At 41.3% G+C, this 23,207-nt stretch overlaps 1 protein-coding gene across 2 annotated transcripts; it reads right to left on the bottom strand.

The window, feature by feature from the left end:
* Positions 1-4,909: 4,909 nt before the first annotated feature.
* On the bottom strand, positions 4,910-19,192 carry srd5a3 (steroid 5 alpha-reductase 3). 2 transcript variants are annotated; one of them, XM_078217296.1, is made up of 6 exons: positions 18,962-19,192; positions 15,751-15,902; positions 14,499-14,690; positions 10,948-11,079; positions 5,623-5,770; positions 4,910-5,230 (listed from the first exon to the last, which is right to left on the bottom strand). In XM_078217296.1, exons 1-6 carry the CDS (start codon positions 19,165-19,167, stop codon positions 5,158-5,160), a joined length of 903 nt encoding a protein of 300 aa, XP_078073422.1. In that variant the 5' UTR covers positions 19,168-19,192; the 3' UTR covers positions 4,910-5,157. The 2 variants fall into 2 exon arrangements, with proteins under 2 accessions (XP_078073422.1, XP_078073416.1); XM_078217290.1 differs by lacking the exon at positions 4,910-5,230 and having other exon boundaries at positions 5,372-5,770.
* Between the last annotated feature and the right edge of the window lie 4,015 nt (positions 19,193-23,207).

Here is a 23,207-nt window from a genome sequence, read left to right as displayed (position 1 = left end):
GAACTGAAGTTGTTTATTCCTGTTTGGCACAAGAGTGGTAAGGGAATTGTGGCCAAACCATGGCTTACAAGGGAAATTAGAGATGGTATCAGATTCAAGGAAGAAGCATACAAATTGGCAAGAAAAAGCAATAGGCCTGAGGATTGGAAGCAGTTTAAAATTCAGCAAAGAAGACCAAGGGATTAATTAAGAAGGGAAAAATAGAGTATGAAAGTAAGCTAGCGGGGAACATAAAAACTGACTGTAAAAGTTGAGTTTGTGTCTATATATGTTCTACTTGTGAACCGAACTCTTCACTTACCTGATGAAGGTGCAACACTCCAAAAGCTCGTGCTACCAAATAAACCTGTTGGACTTTAACCTGGTGTTGTGAGACTACTTACTGTGCCTACCCCAGTCCAACGCTGGCAACTCCACATCAGAGTACTTAAGGAAGTGGCCCTAGAAATAGTAGATCCATTGGTGGTAATTTTACAAAATTCTTTGACTCTGAAATAGTTTCTACAGATTGGAGGGTAGCTAATGTAAGCCCACTAATCAAAAAGAGAGGTAGAGAGAAAGCAGGGAATTACAGACCAGTGAGCCTAACATCGGTACTAGGGAAGTTGCTAGAGTCTATTATCAAGGATTTCATAACTCAGCATTTGAAAGGCAATAGTATAAATCAGACAAAATCAACATGGATTTACAAAAGGGAAATCATGCTTGATTAATCTATTGGAATTTTTACTATGTAAAGTTAAAGCACATGGGATTGCAGGTAATGTCTTGAGATGGACAGAAAGCTGATTAGCAGATAGGAAGCCAAGAGTTGGCATAAATGGGTCTTTTCCTGATTGGCAGTCAGCAACTAACGGTGTATTGCAGGGATCTGTGCTAGGACCCCAACTGTTCACATTATATATTAATGATTTGGAAGAGGGAACTGAATGTATTATCTCCAAATTTGCAGATGATACAAAGTTGGTGGGAGGGTGAGCTGTAGGATGCAGAGATGCTTCAGTGTGATTTGGACAGGCTGAGTGTGTGGGCATCTGCATGGCAGATGCAGTATAATGTGGATAAATGTGAGGTTATCCATTTTGGTGGCAATAATAGGAAGACAGATTATTACTTGAATGGGTGTAAGTTGAGAGGGGTGGATACTCGACGAAACTTTGGCATCCTCGTGCATTAGTCACTGCCTGGTACAGCAGGCAGTAAAGAAGGCAAATGGTATGTCGACTTTATCGGGATTTGAGTACAGGTATAGGGATGTTTTGCTGCAATTGTATAGGTCGTTGGTGAGGCCAGACCTGGAGTATTATGTACAATTTTGGTGTCGCTATCTGAGGAAGGGTGTCCTTGCTAAAGTGGGAGTACAGAAAAGGTTTACCAGGCTGACTCCTGGGATGGCAGGTCTGTCATAAAAGGAGAGACCAAGTCAGTTAGGATTATATTCACTGGAATTTAGAAGAGAGGGGATCTCTTGAAACTTATAAAATTCTAACAGGGTTAGACAGGGTAGATTCAAAAAGAATGTTCCCAATGGTGGGGGAGTCCAGAACTAGGGGTCATAGTTTGAGGATAAGGGGTAAACCTTTTAGAACTGAGGTGAGGAGAAGTTTCTTCACCCAGAAGGTGGTGAATGTGTGGAATTCACTACCACAGAAAGTAGTTGAGGCCAAAACATTGTCTGATTTCAAGAAGAAATTAGATATAGCTCTTGGGGCTAAAGTGATCAAGGGATATGGGAGGAAGGGGGGAATCAGGATATTGAATTTGATGATCAGCCATGATCAGAATGAATGGCAGAGTAGGCTCGAAGGGCCGAATGGCCTATTTCTGCTTCTAGTTTCTATGATGTGGAGATGCCGTGTTGATGTCATCATATAGTTGTTTCAGTGATTCTAGTTTCTATGCACAGATCATGAAGTAATCTGTGCCACATACAGCAAAACCTGGATAACATTCAGGCTTGGTCTGATAAGTGGCAAGTAATACCTATGCCATACAAATGCCAGGCACTGACCACTTCCAACAAGACAGGATATAACCATCTCCCCTTGACATTTCATAGCCTAACCATTGTTGAATTCCCCTATCAATACCCTATAAGTTACCGTTGAGCCAAAACTAAACTGGACCAGCCACAAAAATACCGTGGCTACAAGAGCAGGTCAGAGATTGGGAAATCACCAGCAAGTAACTCACCTTGTAAATCTCCAAAGCTTATCCATCATCTACAAGTTGAGGGGATACATTTCACTTGACTGGATGAGTGCAGCTCCAACAACTCACAAGAGGCTCAACACCATTCAGCGCGAACCAGCCTACTTAATCAGCTCCTCTTAACCATTCACTCCCACAACTATCAGCTCAAGGGGGTAACACTGCAATGTCTACATAACACCCTGCAGCAATTCACCAAGGCTGCTTTGGTAGCAGCTGCCAAACCTGCAACCTTTATGACTTAGAAAAACATGGACAGCAGGTGCATGGGAATACATTCAAGTGACACCTTAAGGAAATATATTGCTGTTCCTAGCTTAAATCCTGGAACTCATTCAAGAAAATAAGAATTAGGAGTAGGCCATTCAGCCCATTGAACTTGCCCTGCCATTCCATAAGAGCATGAATTATCCACTTTCCTGTCTGCCCCCCATGATCCTTGTATCCCTTGTCAATCTAACCCAGCATCTTTGCTTCTTGAGAAGAGAATTCCAGACTGATGATCCTCTGAAAGAAAAAAAGATTTTCCTCATCTCAGTTGTAAATGAGAGACTAATTTTTAAACATTATCTCCTAGTTCAAGACTCCTCTCCAAGCTGAAACATCCTCTCAGCATCCACTCCCTAACAACAGTGAGTATACCCCTATACCACATGGACTGCAGCAGTTCAAGACGACTTCACCAACACCTACCCAAGAGTAATTTGGGTTGGGCAATAAATGCTGGGTTTACCAGTGACACCCATGTCCCATGAACAAATAAATAATCTTTGATCTTCCTTTGCAAATTACTTTTAATGTGTTGTTGACTCACAGATTCATGTTGGTATTTTAAATATTGCAGCCTGCAAATCTATTGTTTCCCCATGTCATTTTCAATTTTGTCATCACTCCCCATCACCTAAATCCTCTGTCCTTGTGAACAACTATGCCACCTTTATTTTTTAAACAAATGGTCCCATCTACCAGTTGGGAGTGTAATGGAATGTCCTTCACTTACCTGGATGAGTGCAGCTCCAACAACTCTAGAGTAGCCCCAATGAGCTGAACATCAGAAGAGCATTGGAGGAGGATGGAGTATGTTAAAGGCTGCAGAGAAAATTAGAAGTACTTGAGGCCGGGATCTTCCAGTCCCGCCAAAAATCATCAGACTTTTGGCTGGCCCACCACATTTCTCATGGGAGGTCACACCAAGATGGCGCCAGAAAATCCTGGCCCGAGTCAGACAAAATTATTTTGATGTTGAATAGGGACAGTTCAGTGCTCTATTGGAGAGGTTCGACATGAAGTTGCAGGAAAGATTATATAGATTTGGCAGCTGACATGTTCAAAACCTTTGGAGAGCAAAATAAGGTTGGAGATGGAGCAGAGGGATCAACTGTTCTGAAAAGGTAGTTGATGCCAGAATTTTAAAAAGACACACTATTGGAGGAGAGGGATCTGTTTATATTCTAAACTAGTATGGGAGCCAAGAAGTGAAGTTAGATGGTCAGTTTGGTATGAATAGGATCAAGAAAACAAGAGTCAGCACACTTGTTTTTGTTAGTTTTACTTAATTTCTGCAAATGACACTTAGTAACAAATTGGTATCACTGGGCATTATCTGATTTTCAGCTATAGTACTAATATATTGTACAAAACTTTCTATAAACAGAACAAAGTCACCCATGGTCTACATTCATTTTGTTCCCCAACACCACTCAAGTCTGATTAGTAACCATTTGTTTTCAATGCACATTTGAGATAAGAGTTAAATATATGTCCTTAATAGGTGACATTCATAAAACTTTTACAGTGCAAGTGGCCATTTGGCCCATCAGTCTGCACAGGTTCTCTGAAAGAACATTCTACTTCGTTTCACTGTCCTGCCTTATCCCTGTAACCTTGCATTCTTTTCAGATGGTATCCACCACCCTTTGGAAGTACGCTCCAGACTCCCATCACTTTTACTCCTTGTGCCAATTAATTTGAATCTGTGCCCTCTAGTTCTTGATGCTATCGAATGGGAGGTTTTTCACTATTTACCCTGTCCATACCCCTCAGGACATTGAATACCTCAATCAAGTCTCCTTTCAGCCTTCTTTTCTTCAAGGAACAGTCCCAACCTCTCCAATCTATCCTCATAGCTACAGTTGTTTGTCTCTCTAATCATTCTTGTGAGTCCCAAGATAATACTCAGTGACTTGGATTCTGTCTTTCCAAAAGATTCAGTATTAAATTTGTATGCATCAGAAACATTGTATACTTTCACAAATATACTCTTAATGCTACATACCTCCAGAGTATTATTCTGATTGCACCAGAACATTGCTTTTCACATTTCCCCTTTGCAGGAATAGGAGGGAAACTACTGATCAGTTTAGGTGAAGGAGTGGGGAAGTGGAAAGAAAAACCACTGCAGGATCATTTTAGGGGCAGGAAAAATAGGTATGAACAAGGTAAGACAGCAGCAGTGATAGGAAAAAGGAGAAAGGAAACAAATGTAGCGGCTGGGAATTACCAGGCATTATGGAGCTCAGGACAGCAGTGTAGTAGAGCACATCACCATGATTCCCTGTACCTTGTAAAGAGCTGGGAATTCTCAATGAGGGACAAGTATAATCACATTTGACTACAAGGCAAAAAGTACAGCAAACAGCACCAGAAGCGTGACACCTGCAAGAAATATGCATTGAGAGTGTTTTAATATATTTATTTTCTAGCAATGCAATTATTAATGTTCACAAATGTTTCATCGTTGAGTCACCATCATGGTACAAAATACAAATACAAAAGCTATTTGGAACATTTGGACAATGTACGGACAGAATGCATTGATAATTGTAAACATGATAAATATTACAAAGGTATACAGGGTATATAGAATTACAGCAAAATGATGATTTGGAAGATAATACACATGTGATCCCTGAGAAGAAGGCATTTGATGGACTGATCGTTTTGTTCTCATTCCATATACTTGTTTGGTAACAGCATCATAGTTAAGAAAGGAAGAGAAGCTTCCAACAGTAAGGTGCAACTGAAAAAAATAATGCAATTAAAGGCTCATTTAAAACTACTTCTTTTGACGACTTGCCTTAATATTACACTTTAGCTCTTCATATATATCAATAAGGTGTTTACCTTAAGGTCCACAATTACACAAATTCAGGCATTTAAAAAAATCAAATTCATCAATGACAAAGTAAAGCATTAATTGTCAGAAATAACATACAAGTTGGCTTTTGTGAATTATATGGTATCAGATACAATACAATAACAGGAGATGCATTATAATACAAGGTATAATGAAAATAGTATTAAAATATAAAAGGTATGAATGCTTTCCGTTCTTTTGGATATGTGTCAAACTTTTTCACATAGAATTCATGACATAGAACGGCCATCATTGCATGACTGAATAACACGTACAACACAACAAACCACCAAGTAAGGTGTCGTCCTTCAAAGGTCACACTTATAGCAAGGTAGATCAGCAGTTCAGTCAAGTAATGTGGGCAGGAAACTACTTCAAACCAGTCACCATAGGGAATGCTATGCTTGAAGTTAATCACTTCACCTGTATATTAACAACAGAAACAGTCCATTATGTGGGTGAAGTACATCAAGCAAATCCCTAGTACAGCTCATTATTTAGCATGCAAGTTTCAATTTTTAAAATATTCCAAAAACCTAGATAATTGCTTCACAACTTTACTGTCATCAAAAGGGAAATGAAAGGGAACATACATTGAGACAAGTTGCTTTTTGGAAAGAAACATCTCTAACAAATACCATCTGACAGAGACTCTGAGTGAAAAATGTAACAGTTGAATTTTTGATTGTCTGAATACAGAACATATGCTCCAGTATTTGGGGAAAGTAGAGGTTATTTTATTCAGAAACCTGGATGTCTACATTCTACAAAAGTAAATTTGTATATTTCTACTGAATATCTACATCTATAGTTAAAACTGATGAAAATACAACCTGTAAACATCAAATAAATGCAAATCTCAATGACCTAATTTAATCCTCTCATTACTGCACAGAAGTTACTTCCACCAAATTTCCCCCTGTGACTACATTGTTTTTCTATTAGTTTCCATAACTGGGCAGCAGGTATGCTCGTACTTCAACCCTCCATACCACGCAGTAGAATGTGTCTTTTCATTGTGGTTTCCATACCATTGAATTTCTTATTGTGTCCATACCATTAGGACCAAGTAAAGTTGGATATTTTTACATTGATAGGAGGGACAATCAAAAATAACAGATCTTTTCATTATTCATTTATGGTATGTGGATGGTGCTGGCTAGGCTAGCATTTATTTCCCATCCCTAATTGCCCTCAAGAAGATAGCGGTGAGCTGCCTTCTTGAACTGCTGCAGTCCATGTGGTGCTGGTACGTCCACAGTGCTGTTAGGGAGGGAGTTCCAGGATTGTGACCCAGCTACAATGAAGGAACGGTGATATATTTTCACAGTGATATATTTCCAAATTAGGATTGTGTGGCTTGGAAGGGAACTTCCAAGTGGTGGTGTTACCATGCATCTGTCACCCTTGTCCTGCTACCAAATAAACCTGTTGGACTTTAACCTGGTGTTGTTAAAACTCTTACTGTGTTCACCCCAGTCCAACGCCGGCATCTCCACATCACTTCTAGATGGGAGCAGTTATGGGTTTGGAAGGTGCTGACTAAGGAGTGTTAGTGCATTTTGTAGATGGTACACATTGCTGCCACTGTGCATTGGTGGTGAAGGGAGTGAATGCTTGTGGCTAGGGTGCCAATCAAGCATACTGCTTTGTCTCAGATGGTGCTGAGATTCTTGAATGTTGTTGGAGCTGCACTCATCCAGGCAGTGGAGGGTATTCATCATACTCCTGACTTGTGCCTTGTAGATGGTGGACAGACTTTGGGGAGTTGGGATGAGAGTTACTTGCCATAAAATTCCTAGCCTTTGACATGCTCTTGTAGCTACAGTATTCATATAGTCCAGTTCAGTTTCTGGTCAATGATAATGTCCAGGATGTTGATAGTGAGGGAATTAAGTGTTGGTAATGCCACTGAATGTCAAGGCACAATTGTTAGAATCTCCCTCGTTGGAGATGGTCTTTGCCTGGTACTTGTGTAGCGTGTCAGCCCAAGCCTGGATATTGTCCAGGTCTTGATGCATTTGGGCATAAACTGTTTCAGTATCTGAGGAGTTGTGAATGGTGCTGAGTATCATGCACATCATGGTGCAGGGGGCAGGGTTTCCAATTCTTGGATCATTGGGACCTCTTCTAGGGCAGGTGGGACCTGTACAAGAGAGACGGGTTACACCTAAACTACAAGGGGACCAATATACTTGCAGGGAGATTTGCTAGTGTTATTGGAGAGCATTTAAACTAGATTTGCAGGGGGATGGGAACCAGAGTGCCAGAGCAGATAGTGGAGCAGGGATAAAAAGACAGGTTAGTTCAAGCAAAATCACAAATGGAAGGGTTGAGTGTGGTGGAAATAATCTTTTGAGGTGTGTCTATTTCAATGCCAGGAGTATTGTGGGGAAGGCAGATGAGTTGAAGGCGTGGATAGACACATGGAAATATGACATTATAGCCATTAGTGAAACTTGGCTACAGGAGGGGCAGGACTGGCAGCTCAATGTTCCAGAGTTCCAATGTTTCAGGCGGGATAGAGGCAGAGGGATAAAAGATGGGGGGGTGGCATTGTTGGTCAGGGAAAATGTTACAGCGGTACTCAGGCAGGATAGATTAGGGAGCTTGTCTACAGAGGCCCTATGGGTGGAGCTGAGAAACAGGAAAGGTATGACCACATTAATGGGCTTGTATTATAGACCACCCAATAGTCAGCGAGAATTGGAGGAGCAAATCAGTGGAGAGATAGCTGACAACTGCAAGAAACACAAAGTTGTGATAGTAGGGGATTTTAATTTTCCACATATAGATTGGGACTCGTATACTGTTAAAGGTTTAGACGGGGTAGAGTTTGTAAAATGTGTTCAGGAGAATTTTCTACATCAGTATATAGAGGTGCCAACTAGAGAGGATGCGATATCGGATCTCCTATTGGGAAATGAGTTAGGGCAGGTGATGGATGTGAATGTGAGGGAACACTTTAGATCCAGTGATCATAATGCCATTAGTTTCAACCTGATCATGGATAAGGATAGATCTGGTCCTCGGGTTGAAGTCCTGAACTGGAAAAAGGCCAAATTTGATGAAATGAGAAGAGATCTGGGAAGTGTGGATTGGCACAGGCTGTTCTCTGGTAAGGATGTAAATGGAAAGTGGGAGGCCTTCAAAGGAGAAATTTTGAGAGTGCAGAGTTTGTGTGTTCCTGTCAGGATTAAAGGCAAAGTAAATAGGAATAAGGAACCTTGGTTCTCGAGGGAGATTGTAACACTGATTAAGAGGAAGAGAGAGTTGTATGAAATGTACAGGCAGCAAGGAACAGATCAGATGCTCGAGGAGTATAAAAAGTGCAAGAAGCTACTTAAGAGGGAAATCAGGAGGGCTAAAAGAAGACATGAGGTTGCTTTGGCAGACAGAGTGAAGGAAAATCCAAAGAGCTTCTATAGGTATGTTAGGAGCAAAAGGATAGTGAGGGATAAATTGGTCCTCTTGAAGACCAGAGTGGTAGACTGTGTATGGAACCAAAAGAGATGGGGGAGATACTAAATGGTTTTTTTGCATCCGTATTTACTGAGGAAACGGGCATGGAGTCTACGGAAATAGGGCAAACAGGTAGGGAGGTCATGGAACCTTTTACAGATTAAAGGGGAGGAGGTGCTCGCTGTCTTGAGGCAAATCAGAGTGGATAAATCCCCAGGACCAGACAGGGTATTCCCACGGACCTTGAGGGAAGCTAGTGTTGAACTTGCAGGGGCCCTGGCAGACATATTTAAAATGTCAGTATTCACGGGGGGAGGTGCCGGATGATTGGAGGGTGGCTCATGTTGTTCCGTTGTTTAAAAAAGGTTCCAAAAGAAATCCGGGAAATTATCGGCCAGTAAGTTTGACGTCGGTGGTGGGCAAGTTATTGGAAGGTGTGATGAGGGATAGGATCTACAAATATTTGGATAGACAGGGACTTATTAGGGAGCGTCAACATGGCTTTGTGCATGGTAGGTCATGTTTGATCAATCTATTAGAGTTTTTCGAGGAGGTTACCAGGAAAGTGGATGAAGGGAAGGCGGTGGATGTTGTCTACCTGGATTTCAGCAAGGCATTTGACAAGGTCCCTCATGGGAGGTTAGTTAGGAAGGTTCAGTCGCTAGGTATACATGGGGAGGTAGTAAATTGGATTAGACACTGGCTCAATGGAAGAAGCCAGAGAGTGGTTGTGGAGGATTGCTTCTCTGAGTGGAGGCCTGTGACTAGTGGTGTGCCGCAGGGATTGGTGTTGGGTCCATTGTTGTTTGTCATCTATATCAATGATCTGGATGATAATGTGGTAAATTGGATCAGCAAGTTTGCTGATGATACAAAGATTGGAGGTGTAGTGGACAGTGAGGAAGGTTTTCAAAGCTTGCAGAGGGATTTGGACCAACTAGAAAAATGGGCTGCAAAATGGCAAATGGAATTTAATGCAGACAAGTGTGAGATATTGCACACTGGAAGGACAAACCAAAGTAGAACGTACAGGGTAAATGGTAGGACTCTGAAGAGTGCAGTTGAACAGAGGGATCTGGGAATACAGGTACAGAATTCCCTAAAAGTGACGTCACAGGTGGATAGGGTTGTAAAGAGTGCCTTTGGTACATTGGCCTTTATAAATCGGAGTATCGAGTATAAAAGTTGGAGTGTTATGGTAAGGTTATATAAGGCATTGGTGAGGCCGAATTTGGAGTATTGTGTACAGTTTTGGTCATCTAGTTACAGGAAGGATGTAAATAAGGTTGAAAGAGTGCAGAGAAGGTTCACAAGGATGTTGCCGGGACTTGAGAAGCTGAGTTACAGAGAGAGATTGAATAGGTTGGGACTTTATTCCCTGGAGCGTAGAAGATTGAGGGGAGATTTGATAGAGGTGTATAAGATTTTGATGGGTATAGATAGAGTGAATGCAAGTAGGCTTTTTCCGCTGAGGCTAGGGGAGAAAAAAACCAGAGGCCATAGGTTAAGGGTGAAAGGAGAAAAGTTTAAAGGGAATATTAGGGGGGGCTTCTTCACGCAGAGAGTGGTGGGAGTGTGGAATGAGCTGCCGGATAAAGTGGTAAATGCGGGGTCACTTTTAACATTTAAGAAAAGCTTGGGTTCATGGATGAGAGGGGTGTGGAGGGATATGGTCCAAGTGCAGGTCAGTGGGACTAGGCAAAAAATGGTTCGGCACAGACAAGAAGGGCCAAAAGGCCTGTTTCTGAGCTGTAATTTGTCTATGGTTCTATTACACTATGAGTCAGTTCAATTGAAGGGATGAAATTTGGGAGAAAAAGTAGCTTCCGGCTAATAACTAAAATTAAGCTGTCTCTTCACCTTTTGTTCTGTCAGATCAAATTAATAATTAGTACAAGAATCACTGCAATACATAGCACGTTACATTTTACAAAATGCGTGTCAACTTAAATGGCATTCTGCATGTTATATTAATGAACTGAAATTTGAAGACAATTTTATAATTATTAAACAGGCATTTAGTAGGGCAATCATTACTAAATTTACAGAATGTAAAACATCTTTGCTTGCAATGTTATGGATAATCAGGAAGTTCAGTCTCATTTCTCATTTACAAAAATATTGCGTAATGTTCTTACCCAATTTGTTCTTCCTTAGACTGGCCAATATCACATGACTCTTATGGTGATGAACTGTTGCCCAGAAGAATAGCATTATTCCAGCTGCATGGTACCATTTCCCTTGCGCAAACAGGTCTTGAACAGTGTACACTAACAAGGATAAAGAATGATTTCAATAACAAATCACATGTAAACATTGTATTTTAGGCTGCATCTATACTGCAGCAATCAAATTCAGACTCATGGTATAATTGGACACAAAGTGTAGATATAACTAATGCAAACTCAAATGCCACACACATCTTAGACTTAGGTCTGCTCAAGAATCAGATCAAGTCATGGTGCACTTGCATATTGATGTCCAACCAAAATTAAAATAGCAGCATAACTTCATCCTTAAAGAACAATGCACTTCACATCCTGATTTGCATCTTTAACTAAGCACAAAGGAACAAGGATAAACAGAATAATACCACAATGACTGTGATTTTTTTCTATTCATTTACGAGATTATGGGCATCACAGGCTAGGCCAGCATTTATTGGCCATCCCTAATTGCTCTTTCAGTCCTGCTCTCCTGCAAAACATTCTCTCTAAAGTATCTGTCCAACTCCCTTTTGAAAGCTTACTGAATTTAGTTCCACCATCCTTGCAGGCAGTGCATTCAGTATCAAATTAAGAATTCTGATCTTATCTCTGGTTCTTTTGCCAATTATCTTAAATCTGTGACCTCTTACCAACCTTCTGCCACTTCAAACAGTTCATAATTTTGAACACCTCTATTAAATCTGCCTGTAACATTCCCTCTATTTCTCTAGTCTAAATTTCTCCTTCATCCTCTTGAAGGCCTTGACATCCTTCCTAAAATGTGGTACCTGGAATCAAACATATTACTTGACTGGCAACTAACCTTCTAAAGATTTTGCATAACATATCGGTTTTTGTGGTCTACACCTAAGATCCTATAAGCTTTTAACAACCATCTCAACTTGGCTTCCCACCTTCAAATATTTATTAATGTACTGACCAGGTATGTCTCACTACACACCTCTTAAATTGTTTTGTTTACATTACCACACCACATTCTTCCTATCTAAATGCATTACTCTACACTTCTCTGCATTAAATTGCATGCCTTCTTCGATAGTGCATCCAAGTCTTCCCGAAGTGTGTTGCTATCCACCTCACAATTTAATGCATTTCTGAGTTTCATGTTATCTGCAAACTTTGAAATGACGTGCCATATATGTGCCAAATCTGGTTCATACATCAAAAAGTGATCCTAATAAAATCCTGGAGAACACCTCTGTATACTTCCCTCCCATCTGAAAAATGAAAGGTTAGTCATGGCACAAATCAATTTCTGTCCCAGATTGTCATGGATCCACGACAGTTCGCCTATCGCCACAACAGGTCCACAGCAGATGTCATCTCCCTGGCACTTCACTCAATCCTGGAACACCAAGATACCAAAGACATCCATGTCAGACTCCTATTCATAGACTACAGCTCAGTCTTTAACACCATTATTCCTATGAGACTCATCTCCAAACTTCGTGGCTTGGGGCTCGGCTCCTCCCTCTACAACTGGATCACAGACTCCCTAACCCACAGACCGCAGTTAGTAAGGATAGGCAACAACACCTCCTCCACGATCATCCTCAACAACGGCACTCCGAAAGGCTGTGTCCTCAGCCCCTTACTATACTCCGTATACACCATTGACTGTATGGCCAGATTCCCCGCCAACTTGATTTCAAGTTTGCTGATGACACCACCATAGTGGTTCGGATCTCAAACAATGACAAGACACAGTACAGGAAAGAGATAGAGAATCTAGTGAACTGATGCGATGACAATAATCTCTCCTTCAATAGCAACAAAATGAAGGAGATAGTCATTGATTTAAGGAAGCATAGTGGAGGGCATGCCCATCTACATCAATGGGGACGAAGTAGAAATGGTCGAAAGCTTCAAGTCTTTAGGTGTCCAGATCAACAACAACCTGTCCTGGTCCCTCCATGTGAACACTATAGTTAAGAAAGTCCACCAACGCCTCTATTTTCTCAGAAGGCTAAGGAAATTTGGCACGTTCGCTACAACCCTCACCAACCTCTACAGATGCACCATAGAAAGCATTCTTTCTGGTTGTATCACAGCTTGGTATGATTCCTGCTCTGCCCAAGACTGCAAGAAACTACAAAGGGTCGTGAATGAAGCCCAGTCCATCACTGAAACCAGACTCCCATCCATTGACACTGTCAACACTTCCCACTGCCTCAGAAAAACAGCCAGCATAATCAAGGACCCCACGCACTGTGGACATACTCTCTTCCACATTCTTCTGTCAGGAAAAAGTTACAAAAATCTGAGATCGCATACCAACCGACTCAAAAACAGCTTTTTCCCTGCTGCTATCAGACGTTTTAATAGACCTACCTCGTATTAAGTTGATCTTTCTCTACAACCTAGCCATGACTGTAACGCATGACACATAACACATTTTTGACATGAATAGGATGAGAATAGAGAGATATGGCCCCCGGAAGGATCGGGGATTTTCGTTCAGTTCGGCAGCAGTGCAGGTTTGGAGGGCCGAAGGGCTTGTTCCTGTGGTGTAATTTTGTTCTTTGTTCTTTATACTACGTTCTGCACTCTCTCCTTTCCTTTCCTACGTACGGTATGCTTTGTCTGTATAGCACGCAAGGAACAATACTTTCTGCTGTATACTAATACATGTGACAATAATAAATCAAATCAAAAAACAACTGTTCACCACTACTCTCTGCTTTTTGTCTCATAACTACTTTGTATCAATGCTGCCACTGCCTATTTAACCTCATGGGTTTCTACTTTGCTCACTAGTGTATAAAGTGGTACATTATCAAATGCCTTTTGGAAGTCCATATATGCAGTATCAACAACACTACTCTTATTATCCCTCTCCGTTACTTCAAACAACTGAAGGGGATAAAAACTAATGGAATGATGTTGCTGTAACAGCAAGTGACTCCTAGGCTGTAGACTTCTTCCATGTTAGCTCAGGACACATAATTAAGTGGAAAATCCAAGAGAAGCTATAAACTGGGTTATTTAGTGGCACTATAGGAACCAATCATCAACATGCAGCTGTGCCTAACAAGTTACCAGTTAGGTTTTTGTATCACTGCTATTCACGAAAATTCCTTAAGTTTATTATAAATGATGAAGTTATTTGAGACACAAATTCAAATCTATGGTGAAAGTGGAGGCACTGAGTATTTTATAGTGTTTAGCAAGGAAGAGGATTTGATCAAAACTAAGGTCAATAAGGGGATTGCCAGGATACTGGATGACGTAAAAATACATAGAGTGGCACGAGAGAGACTGGCAGTACTTAATAATTTGAACTTCAGGTACTGGACACAACTGGGAGTTTTGAAGATGACACAGTAAAAAAAATGCGGAAAATAGTCATAGGCTTCAGGATGATGACGTAAGCTAATAGAATGGGTGAGCGTATGGCATACAAAATTCAACGCAAAAAAGCTATTCACACACATACTTCAGTTATGTATATAAAAACCTACCTTTGGTTGCAAGAATGGGTCCTTCACAGTGTACCGTTAAACCAACAAGCACATAATAAACTAAACCCCAGCAATACTGTACTGGGTGAACAACTCCATTTGAAAATACAGAGGTAAAGAGGCACTCTGTAAGGCGTCGAACAGCCTGCATGCACAACATCATTTGGACCAACAGAATGGACAGTTCATCACCTGAGAAAGAAACATAGATGGGCAGGTTATGTGGATTGGCCATGTCAAATTGCCCCTTAGTGTCAGGGGACTAAGGTAAATGCATGGGGTTATGGGGATAGGCCCTGGTGGGATTGTGGTTGGTGCAGACTTGATTGGGCCGAATGGCCTCCTTCTACACTGTAAGATTCTATAAGGCAACTTTAAAAAATGCAAATTTAAAATATACGTTAGTAAATGTCCTTAATCTTGTTCATATTTGTCCAGGCTCAAAAGTAGCACTCTTGTCTCAGAAAGTTAAAGACCCCACTTGAGGCTTGAGCAGAACTCTAAGTGTAGTGCTGAGAAATTTTTGTACTGTCAGCAGTGCCATGTGGAAAAGGCCATATCCATCATTTTAGGTGGACATAAATGATTCCATGATACCAGTCAAAGCTCAGGAGAGGGGAGCTCTTGCTGGATAAATTTACACCAGATCACAATCAAAATCATTCAAACAGATCATCACAACAATTTTCTCAATACTGTTCTGCAACCTTGCTATACACTATTCGGCAACAACATTTCTCTACATTACAATAGCAACTACACTTGAAAATACTTCACTGCTTGTGAAATACTTTGAAAGATCCTGAGGTTGTGAAAGGCACAATAAATACAAGTTATTTCCTTCTTATTGTATATTATTTTGCATTGGAAATTGATTACAAGACTCAATGTTATCATAGTCCAAGAGTGGTGTCATGCTTGATTTATTAATTCCAATATAAATAAGTCAAAATGTTTGCTGAAAATGTAACTCTATTGAAATTATGTTGCAGCATAAAGATAAACATTCTTAATGAGTACTGGATAAATTACACTAATTTCTAGTTACAATAACCAGTTCCAATTAATTCTAATCTGCATTGATTTAGCAGATTTCCCCATCCTTCTGGTTTCCTGCATGCAGGATTGGGAATCTTATTAGAAAAGGCTTTAACTTATTCCTTACTAACCAGCATTGTCAATGCACTTCGCTTTTAAACTCTACCTGATACTATTTTATTTGTACAATAACAAAAGGTGGTTTAACACTTGCCAGATTTTAAGTGCAATACATTTCCACACAGGAAGCTGAGCAGTCTTTGAAGCCAGATTGGGAACGGGTGGCCAAAAAAGAGACTTTGACAAGTAATTCCAAGTAGAAGAGTGTTCCAAATCACAGAAACTACATAGAAATGAGAAAACCATCTGTAGAAAATGTGGAACAAAGTGAATATGTTAACTATGACTAGATCCAAAAGCAAAACATTATGACAATTTTCTTTGCTCACATAACAGATGTTAAGAGCAAGGATGGAATATGTTCTGCTTTTGACTCCTGATCTCAGGAATGAACCTCCAAAGGTCATCCTACAGCACAGATTCAATGCAGAATTGTATACTTTGCTTTAATCCTTCAAGTTAGCCTGGACCGAAACCCACATTCATTGGTTAGTTTTTGTTTTCCAACTTCCACAGTCATTCTTACAGGTCTGCCTCAGTGAGGTTGCCAATTTGGTGTCAAGTTGTGCCATGTTGTGATTCCTCATATGAGGTTAACACCCAGAAAATAGACTGAGACTGCCTAATTTTAATATATTTACAGCTCTGACAGCAGGAATATTTCTTTTGTGTCATTAAAGCTCAAAGGGAGGAGATTTATTTTGAAATATAAAATCTATTATGATACAATTTTCCATTTTTGAACGCTATTCTCACATTGAGTACAACACAATATCTGAAGTGGAAAGGCAGCCTATTTATATTGCAGAATTCTTCAGGATACATCCCTGTAATACAGCCTAAAGGTACGAGTTCTGTGGAAACTTGATCATTTACACTGGAAGGTAAGATTCCACCATACTAGATAAAATAAATCTGTGCACATTCATGACTTTAGTCTTCTGGTCTCTATTGTTCCCCTAAAGCCCATGGAAGCCCATAAATTGTTGATCTGGATAGCCACTAGATTCAATAGCAGCCAGAAACAATGGCTCTTGTGGAATCCACCATTTCACATGGACCTTGAAACCTCTCAAGCAAGCACTGCCATCTTGAGTTCATTGTTCTGCCATCAGAAGCATAATAAAGTGAATGGGATATAAAGGCACTTCTACTTTACTTTTTCTAAATCACATCTGTATGAATACTAGATGTTTCTGCTTCCTAAACAAGTTGTGCTTTTGACATTTGTGTATTATTCAATACTGAATTACAGGCAATTTTACTTCTTATACACACTGGGAAATAAACTGGGTCCATCCTAGAATCTTTATAACTGTCAGAGGAAAATTTCATCTCAGTCTGAGGTGGATTGAAACCCAGAGATGAAAAGAACAGCAGGCTAACCTATTCAACTAACTAGTCATCAATATATTAATGTAACTGATTCTTTTCTCAAAACCAGACTAATAATTGTGAAACTATTCATGTTATAAATTGTTATGTCCTCTACAACACTGATTTTAATCGAATAAAATTCAAATAGGCTCTACAGAAGGCAGATAATACCCTCGGAGCACAGGTAACAAAGTTGAAAACTAATTTCTGTGTCTACAGTTAATAACTTTTTCAAAGTAAAAAACCTGTAATTACCCAGTGAAGCAAGCATAGTTCAGATTAAAATAGTACCAGCAAACAGATGATAAAATCTCAATAAAATGCCAAAATGGTCAGCGGTGTAGCCATAATCATCTGGTCAGACTCCCAGACTCGTAGTTATGTGAGTTTTCTATATTCTTCCTGTTCATGACATTTTAAGTATATTTTTAGTTAGTCTGCATCTCTATCACTTATCATTAGAAAGTGTCCCGTGTATACGTTTTAAAACCAATATTACCCATTTGCTTTCTCCTTACTTAGCCCAGACATTTATACCAGTGAACAACCTTCCAGTATTTTATCTAATCCATAATTTGCCAGTCTGAGTAGTAAATATTGGTGAAGTATTCAGTTAGAGAAGCCACAACCAATCCTGTCCTTGCTACTGTCAAACCACATGGATTACCAGCAGTTGTGCTCCAAGGAACCTAAGATGCTATGAGCAACCATAGTACCCTCCTTGAATATGATACCAAAAATTAGAGTTGCTATTATGTGAATCAAGGTCATGTAAAAACACTTGCATTTATATATCCCTGTTCACGGCTTCAGGTCAATGTAAAGCACTTTCCAGCCAATGAAGTATTTTTTGGAGTGTATTCATTGTTGTCATGTAAGAACCATGGCAGCCAATTAGTGCACAGTAAAGTCCCACATATACTTTGTTAATTAAGCTGCTTTTCTTTAAAGCACTTTTAAAAATTGACTTATGGAATGTGGGTGTAGCTGGCTAGGCCAGCATTTATTGCCATCCCTAGTTGCCCTTGATAAGGCAGCAACGAGTGGACTACTTGAACTGCTGCAATCCCTGAGGTAGAGGTGCACCCGCTGTTAGGGGAGTTCCAGGACTTTGACCCAGCCACAGTGAAAGAACAGCGACATATTTTCAAGTCAGGGTTGTAAGTGACTTGGAGGGGAACCTCCAGGCGGCAGTGTTCACAGGTATCTGCTGCCCTTGTCCTTTGAGATGGTAGTGGGTTTGGAAGGTGCTGCCTAAGGAACCTTGGTGAGATCTTCAGTGTAAGTGGTGGAGGGAGTTTGTGTTTGTGCAAGGGACGCCAATCATGCACTTAAGGTGAGAGGGGGAAAAGTTCAAAGGAGATGTGAGGGACAAGTTTTTTTTTTACACAGAGGGTTGTGGATGTCTGGAACACACTGCCAAGGGTGGTGGTGCAGGCAGATACAATAGGGGCATTTAGGTAAGCACATGAATATGCAAGGGATAAAGGGGTATGAACCAAGGGCAAGCAAAAGGGATTAGTTTAATTTGGCGTCATGTTTAGTACATCATCTTGGGCTGAAGGGCCTGAACCAGTGCTGTACTGTTCTATGTTCTAAGTGGACTGCTTTGTCCCGTCTGGTGTCCAGCTTCCTGAGTGTAGTTGGGAGTGAACACAGTAATGTTGTTGGGAGTGCCAGCAGGGCAGATGCAGTTTCTCATTAACCTGTGAAGCCAAAGATCCCTCCGACAGTGCAGCACTCACTCCCTCAGTACCGCATTCAAGTATCGGCCAAGAGGTGAGCAGAAGCACAGCACTGCCTGAGTATGTTAATGGGCCGATGACACAGGCTGAGCTTCCGGTCACAACTCAGCCAATGTTTTTGTGTTGACTGGGCGCTAATGAAGAGTTTGAGCTTTTAGACTCTCTTCTCCGGCTGCCTTTTACCTTTTCGGGAGATCCAGGCCCCGCAGCCAAGGCGGCCGCTGGAAGAAATACTGTTTGCTTTTACCGTAACGCATAAAATCCTGAAATAAAAGAGCGAAGATGCCTGAACCAGTCCATACATTGTGAAAAATCACACAGATAAGAAAAATCGCGGCGAAAACCAGCCAAGCGGCACCAAGTAAACCGACACCAGAGCCGTTAACCATCCTGTCAGCGGCGGAGACACCGAGCATGCGCACATCCGAACCCAGCTCATCTCTTACCATCACCATAATCACCCTAAACATCTCGCACAGTTCACAATTATCATAATCACCCTAAACATCCCGCACTATTCACCATCACCATAATCACTCTCAACATCCCGCACTGTTCACCATCACCATTATTACCCTAAACACTCTGTACTGTTCACTATTACCGTAATCACCCTAAACACCCTGCACTGTTCACCATTACCATAATCATCCTAAACACCCTGCACTGTTCACCATTACTGTAATCACCCTAAATACCCTGCACTGTTCACCATTACCATATTCACTCTAAACATCCTGTACTGTTCACCACCACCATAATCATGCTAAACACCCTGCACTGTTCACCATTACCATAATTACCCTAAACACTCCGCACTGTTCACCACCACCATAATCACCCTAAGCATCTTGCACTGTTCACCATCACCATAATCACCCTAAGCATCCTGCACTGTTCACCATTACCGTAATCACCCTAAACACCCTGCACTGTTCACCATTACCATAATCAACCTAAACACCCTGCACTGTTCACCATTACTGTAATCACCCTAAACACCCTGCACTGTTCACCATTACCATATTCACTCTAAACATCCTGTACTGTTCACCACCACCATAATCATGCTAAACACCCTGCACTGTTCACCATTACCATAATTACACTAAACACCCCGCACTGTTCACCACCACCATAATCACGCTAAACACCCTGCAAGGTTCACCATTACCATAATTACCCTAAACATCCCTCACTATTCACCATTACCATAATCACCCTAGACACCCTGCACTGTTCACCATTACCGTAATCATCATAAACACCCCACACTTTCACCATTACCTTAATCGCCTGAAACACCCCCACTATTCACCATTACCATATTCACCCTAAACAGCCCGCAAGTTCACCATTACCATAATCACCCTAAACACCCCACACTGTTCACCATCATCATAATCACCCTGAACACCCTGCACTATTCACCATTATCATATTCACCTTAAACACCCTGCACTATTCACCATTATCATATTCACCTTAAACACCCTGCAAGTTCACCATTACCATAATCACCCTAAACACCCCGCACTGTTCACTATTACCATATTCACCCTAAACACCTCAAACATTAACCATTACCGTAATCTCCCTAAACACCCCACACCATTCACAATTACCATATTCATTCTGTGAAATGTGTACAGGATGGTTTTTTGGAGCAGCTTGTACTAGAGCCCACTAGGAACAGGCACTTCTGGATCTGGTGATGTGTAATGAGGCAGACTTGATCAGGGAACTTAAGGTGAAGGAACCCCTAAGGGGCAGTGACCACAATATGACAGAATTCACCTTGCAGTTTGAGAGGGAATCAGATATAATGGTGCTACAACTGAGTAAAGGAAACTACAAGGCTATGAGGGAGGAGCTGGCCGGTTTGATTGGAAAGGGAGCCTAGCAGGAAAGGCTGTGAAACAACAAGGCGTTTTTGGGAATAATTCAGAAGGCACAAAATAAATTCATTCCAAGGAAGAGGAAGCATATTAAGGGGAGGGCGAGGCAACCATGGCTGACAAGGGAAGTTAGGGATAGCAAAAAGCAAAGGAAAGACCCCATACAGTGAGGCAAAGAATAATGGGAAGCCAAAGCATTGGGAAGCCTTTAAAAGCAAGCAGAGGACAATTAAAAAACAATAAGTGTGGAAAGGATGAAATGTGAGGGTAAGCTAGTTAGTAATATAAAAGAAGATTGCAAGAGTTTCTTAGATATATAAAAGGCAAGAGAGAGGCAAGAATGGACATTGGACTGGTGGAAAATGAGGTTGGAGAAGTAGTAATGGGGGACAAAGAAATGGCAGAGGAACTGAATGGGTACTTTATATCAGTCTTCACAGTGGAAGACACAAGTAGCATGCCAGAACTTCAAAAGAGTAGAGGGCAGAGGTAAATGTAATGGCCATCTCTAAGGAGAAAGTGCTAGGAAAGCTGAAAGGTCTGAAGGTGGATAAATCACTCGCACCGGATGGACTACACCCCAGGGTTCTGAAGGAGATAGCTGAGGAGATTGTGGAGGCATTGGTGATGATCTTTCAGGAAGCATTGGAGTCAGGGAAGATCCCAGAGAACTCAGAAGGGAGGGAAGCAGAAGATGGGAAATTATAGGCCAGTTAGCCTGACCTCGGTCATGGGTAAGATCTTGGAGTCCATTATTAAGGATGAAATTGTGAAGTACTTGGAAATGCATGGTAAAATAGGGCTGAGTCAACATGGCTTCTTCAAAGGGAGGTCATGTCTGGCAAATCTTTTAGAATTATTTGAGGAGATAATGAAGAAGTTAGACAAAGGAGAGCCAGTGGAAGTGATTTATTTTGATTTCCAGAAAGCCTTTGACAAGGTGCCTTACAGGAGGCTGCTAAATAAGCTAACAGCCAATAATGTTAGAGGCAAGGTACTAGCATGGATAGCAGATTGGCTGATAGACAGAAGGCAGAAAGTGGGGATAGGAGGTCCTTTTCAGAATGGCAACCAGTGATTAGTGGTGTTCCACAGGGATCAGTGTTGGGGCCACAACTTTTCACTATATAGATTAATGATCTGGAAGATGGAACTGAGGGCATGGTTGCTAATTTGCAGGTGATACAAAGATATGTAGAGGGACAGGTATTGTTGAGGAAGTGGGAAGGCTGCAGAATGACTTGGACAGGCTAGGAGAGTGGGCAGAGAAGTGGCAGATGGAATACAATGTGGGAAAGTCTGAGGTTATGCACTTTGGTAGGAAAAATAGAGGTGTAGACTATTTTCTAAATGGGTAGAGGCTTCAGATATCTGAATCACAAAGGGACTTAGGAGCCTTGATCCAGGACTCTCTTAAGGTTAGCATGCAGGTTCAGTTGGCAGTTAGGAGGGCAAATTCAATGTTAGCATTCATTTCTAGAGGGCTAGAATACAAGAGCAGCAGTGTATTGCTGAGGCTGTATAAAGCTATAATCCCACCCCATTTGGAATATTGTGAGCAGTTTTGGGACTCCAGACCTAAGGAAAGATATGCTGGCCTTGGAGAGGGTGCAGAGGAGGTTCACAAGAATGATCCCAGGAATGAAGGGTTTGTCATATGAGGAGCGGTTGAGGAGAGTGGATCAATACTCGATGGAGTTTAGAAGGCTGAGGGAGGATCTAATTGAAATTTTCAGAATACTGAGAGGCCGAGATAGAGTGGACGTGGAGAGGGTGTTTCCACTAGTGGAAGAGACTAGAACTCAAGGGCACAACATCAGAGTGAAGGGACGCTCCTTTAAAATGAGGTGAGGTGGAATTTCTTCAGCCAGAGGGTGGTGAATCTTTGGAACTCATTGCCACAGAGGGCTGTGGAGGCCAAGTCATTGAGTATCTTTAAGACAGAGCTAGATAAGTTCGTGATCAATAAGGGAATCAAGAATTACGGGCAGAAGGCAGGAGAATGGGAATGAGAATGATATCAACCATGACTGAATGGTGGAGTAGACTCAATGGGCCGAATGGCCTAATCCTGCTCCTCTATCTTATGGTCTTATGATCTTATTAGTCAAGTGTGCAGGGAATTGCCTTTTTACTGAAAGCAGCCAACCTCTCAATCGCTGTGGAGAAGACAAAGAGTGAGGAGGGTGGGGTTGGATGATGAATGCAAGGCATATATTTCACTACTATTATCACATACCCATTGTACATTAATGAAATAGAAGCCATTTTAATTCGTGCAGGAAGAGTATATATCTGCAGGGGCCCAACTAACGACATGTCCCTGGACCTGGGGAAACTTGCAGTCTGGGTGAATCCCACACTCCTACTTTGCTCCATGAATATGATGAAATTGTCTGCTTTCACAAATATGACATTAGCCACCTGCACACAACGCATAGACATGCAGAGTGACTGAATTTGCTGTAGTAGCTTGGAAAGAGTACAAGAAAACAAAGTTCAGGGAGACAGCGACCTTGACTGCAACAGGC

This window comes from Mustelus asterias, chromosome 1, assembly GCF_964213995.1.
Source record: "Mustelus asterias chromosome 1, sMusAst1.hap1.1, whole genome shotgun sequence".
NCBI lineage: Eukaryota > Metazoa > Chordata > Chondrichthyes > Carcharhiniformes > Triakidae > Mustelus > Mustelus asterias.
The sequence above is the reverse complement of the archived record's forward strand: the minus strand, read 5'-3'. Positions and strand labels throughout refer to the sequence as shown.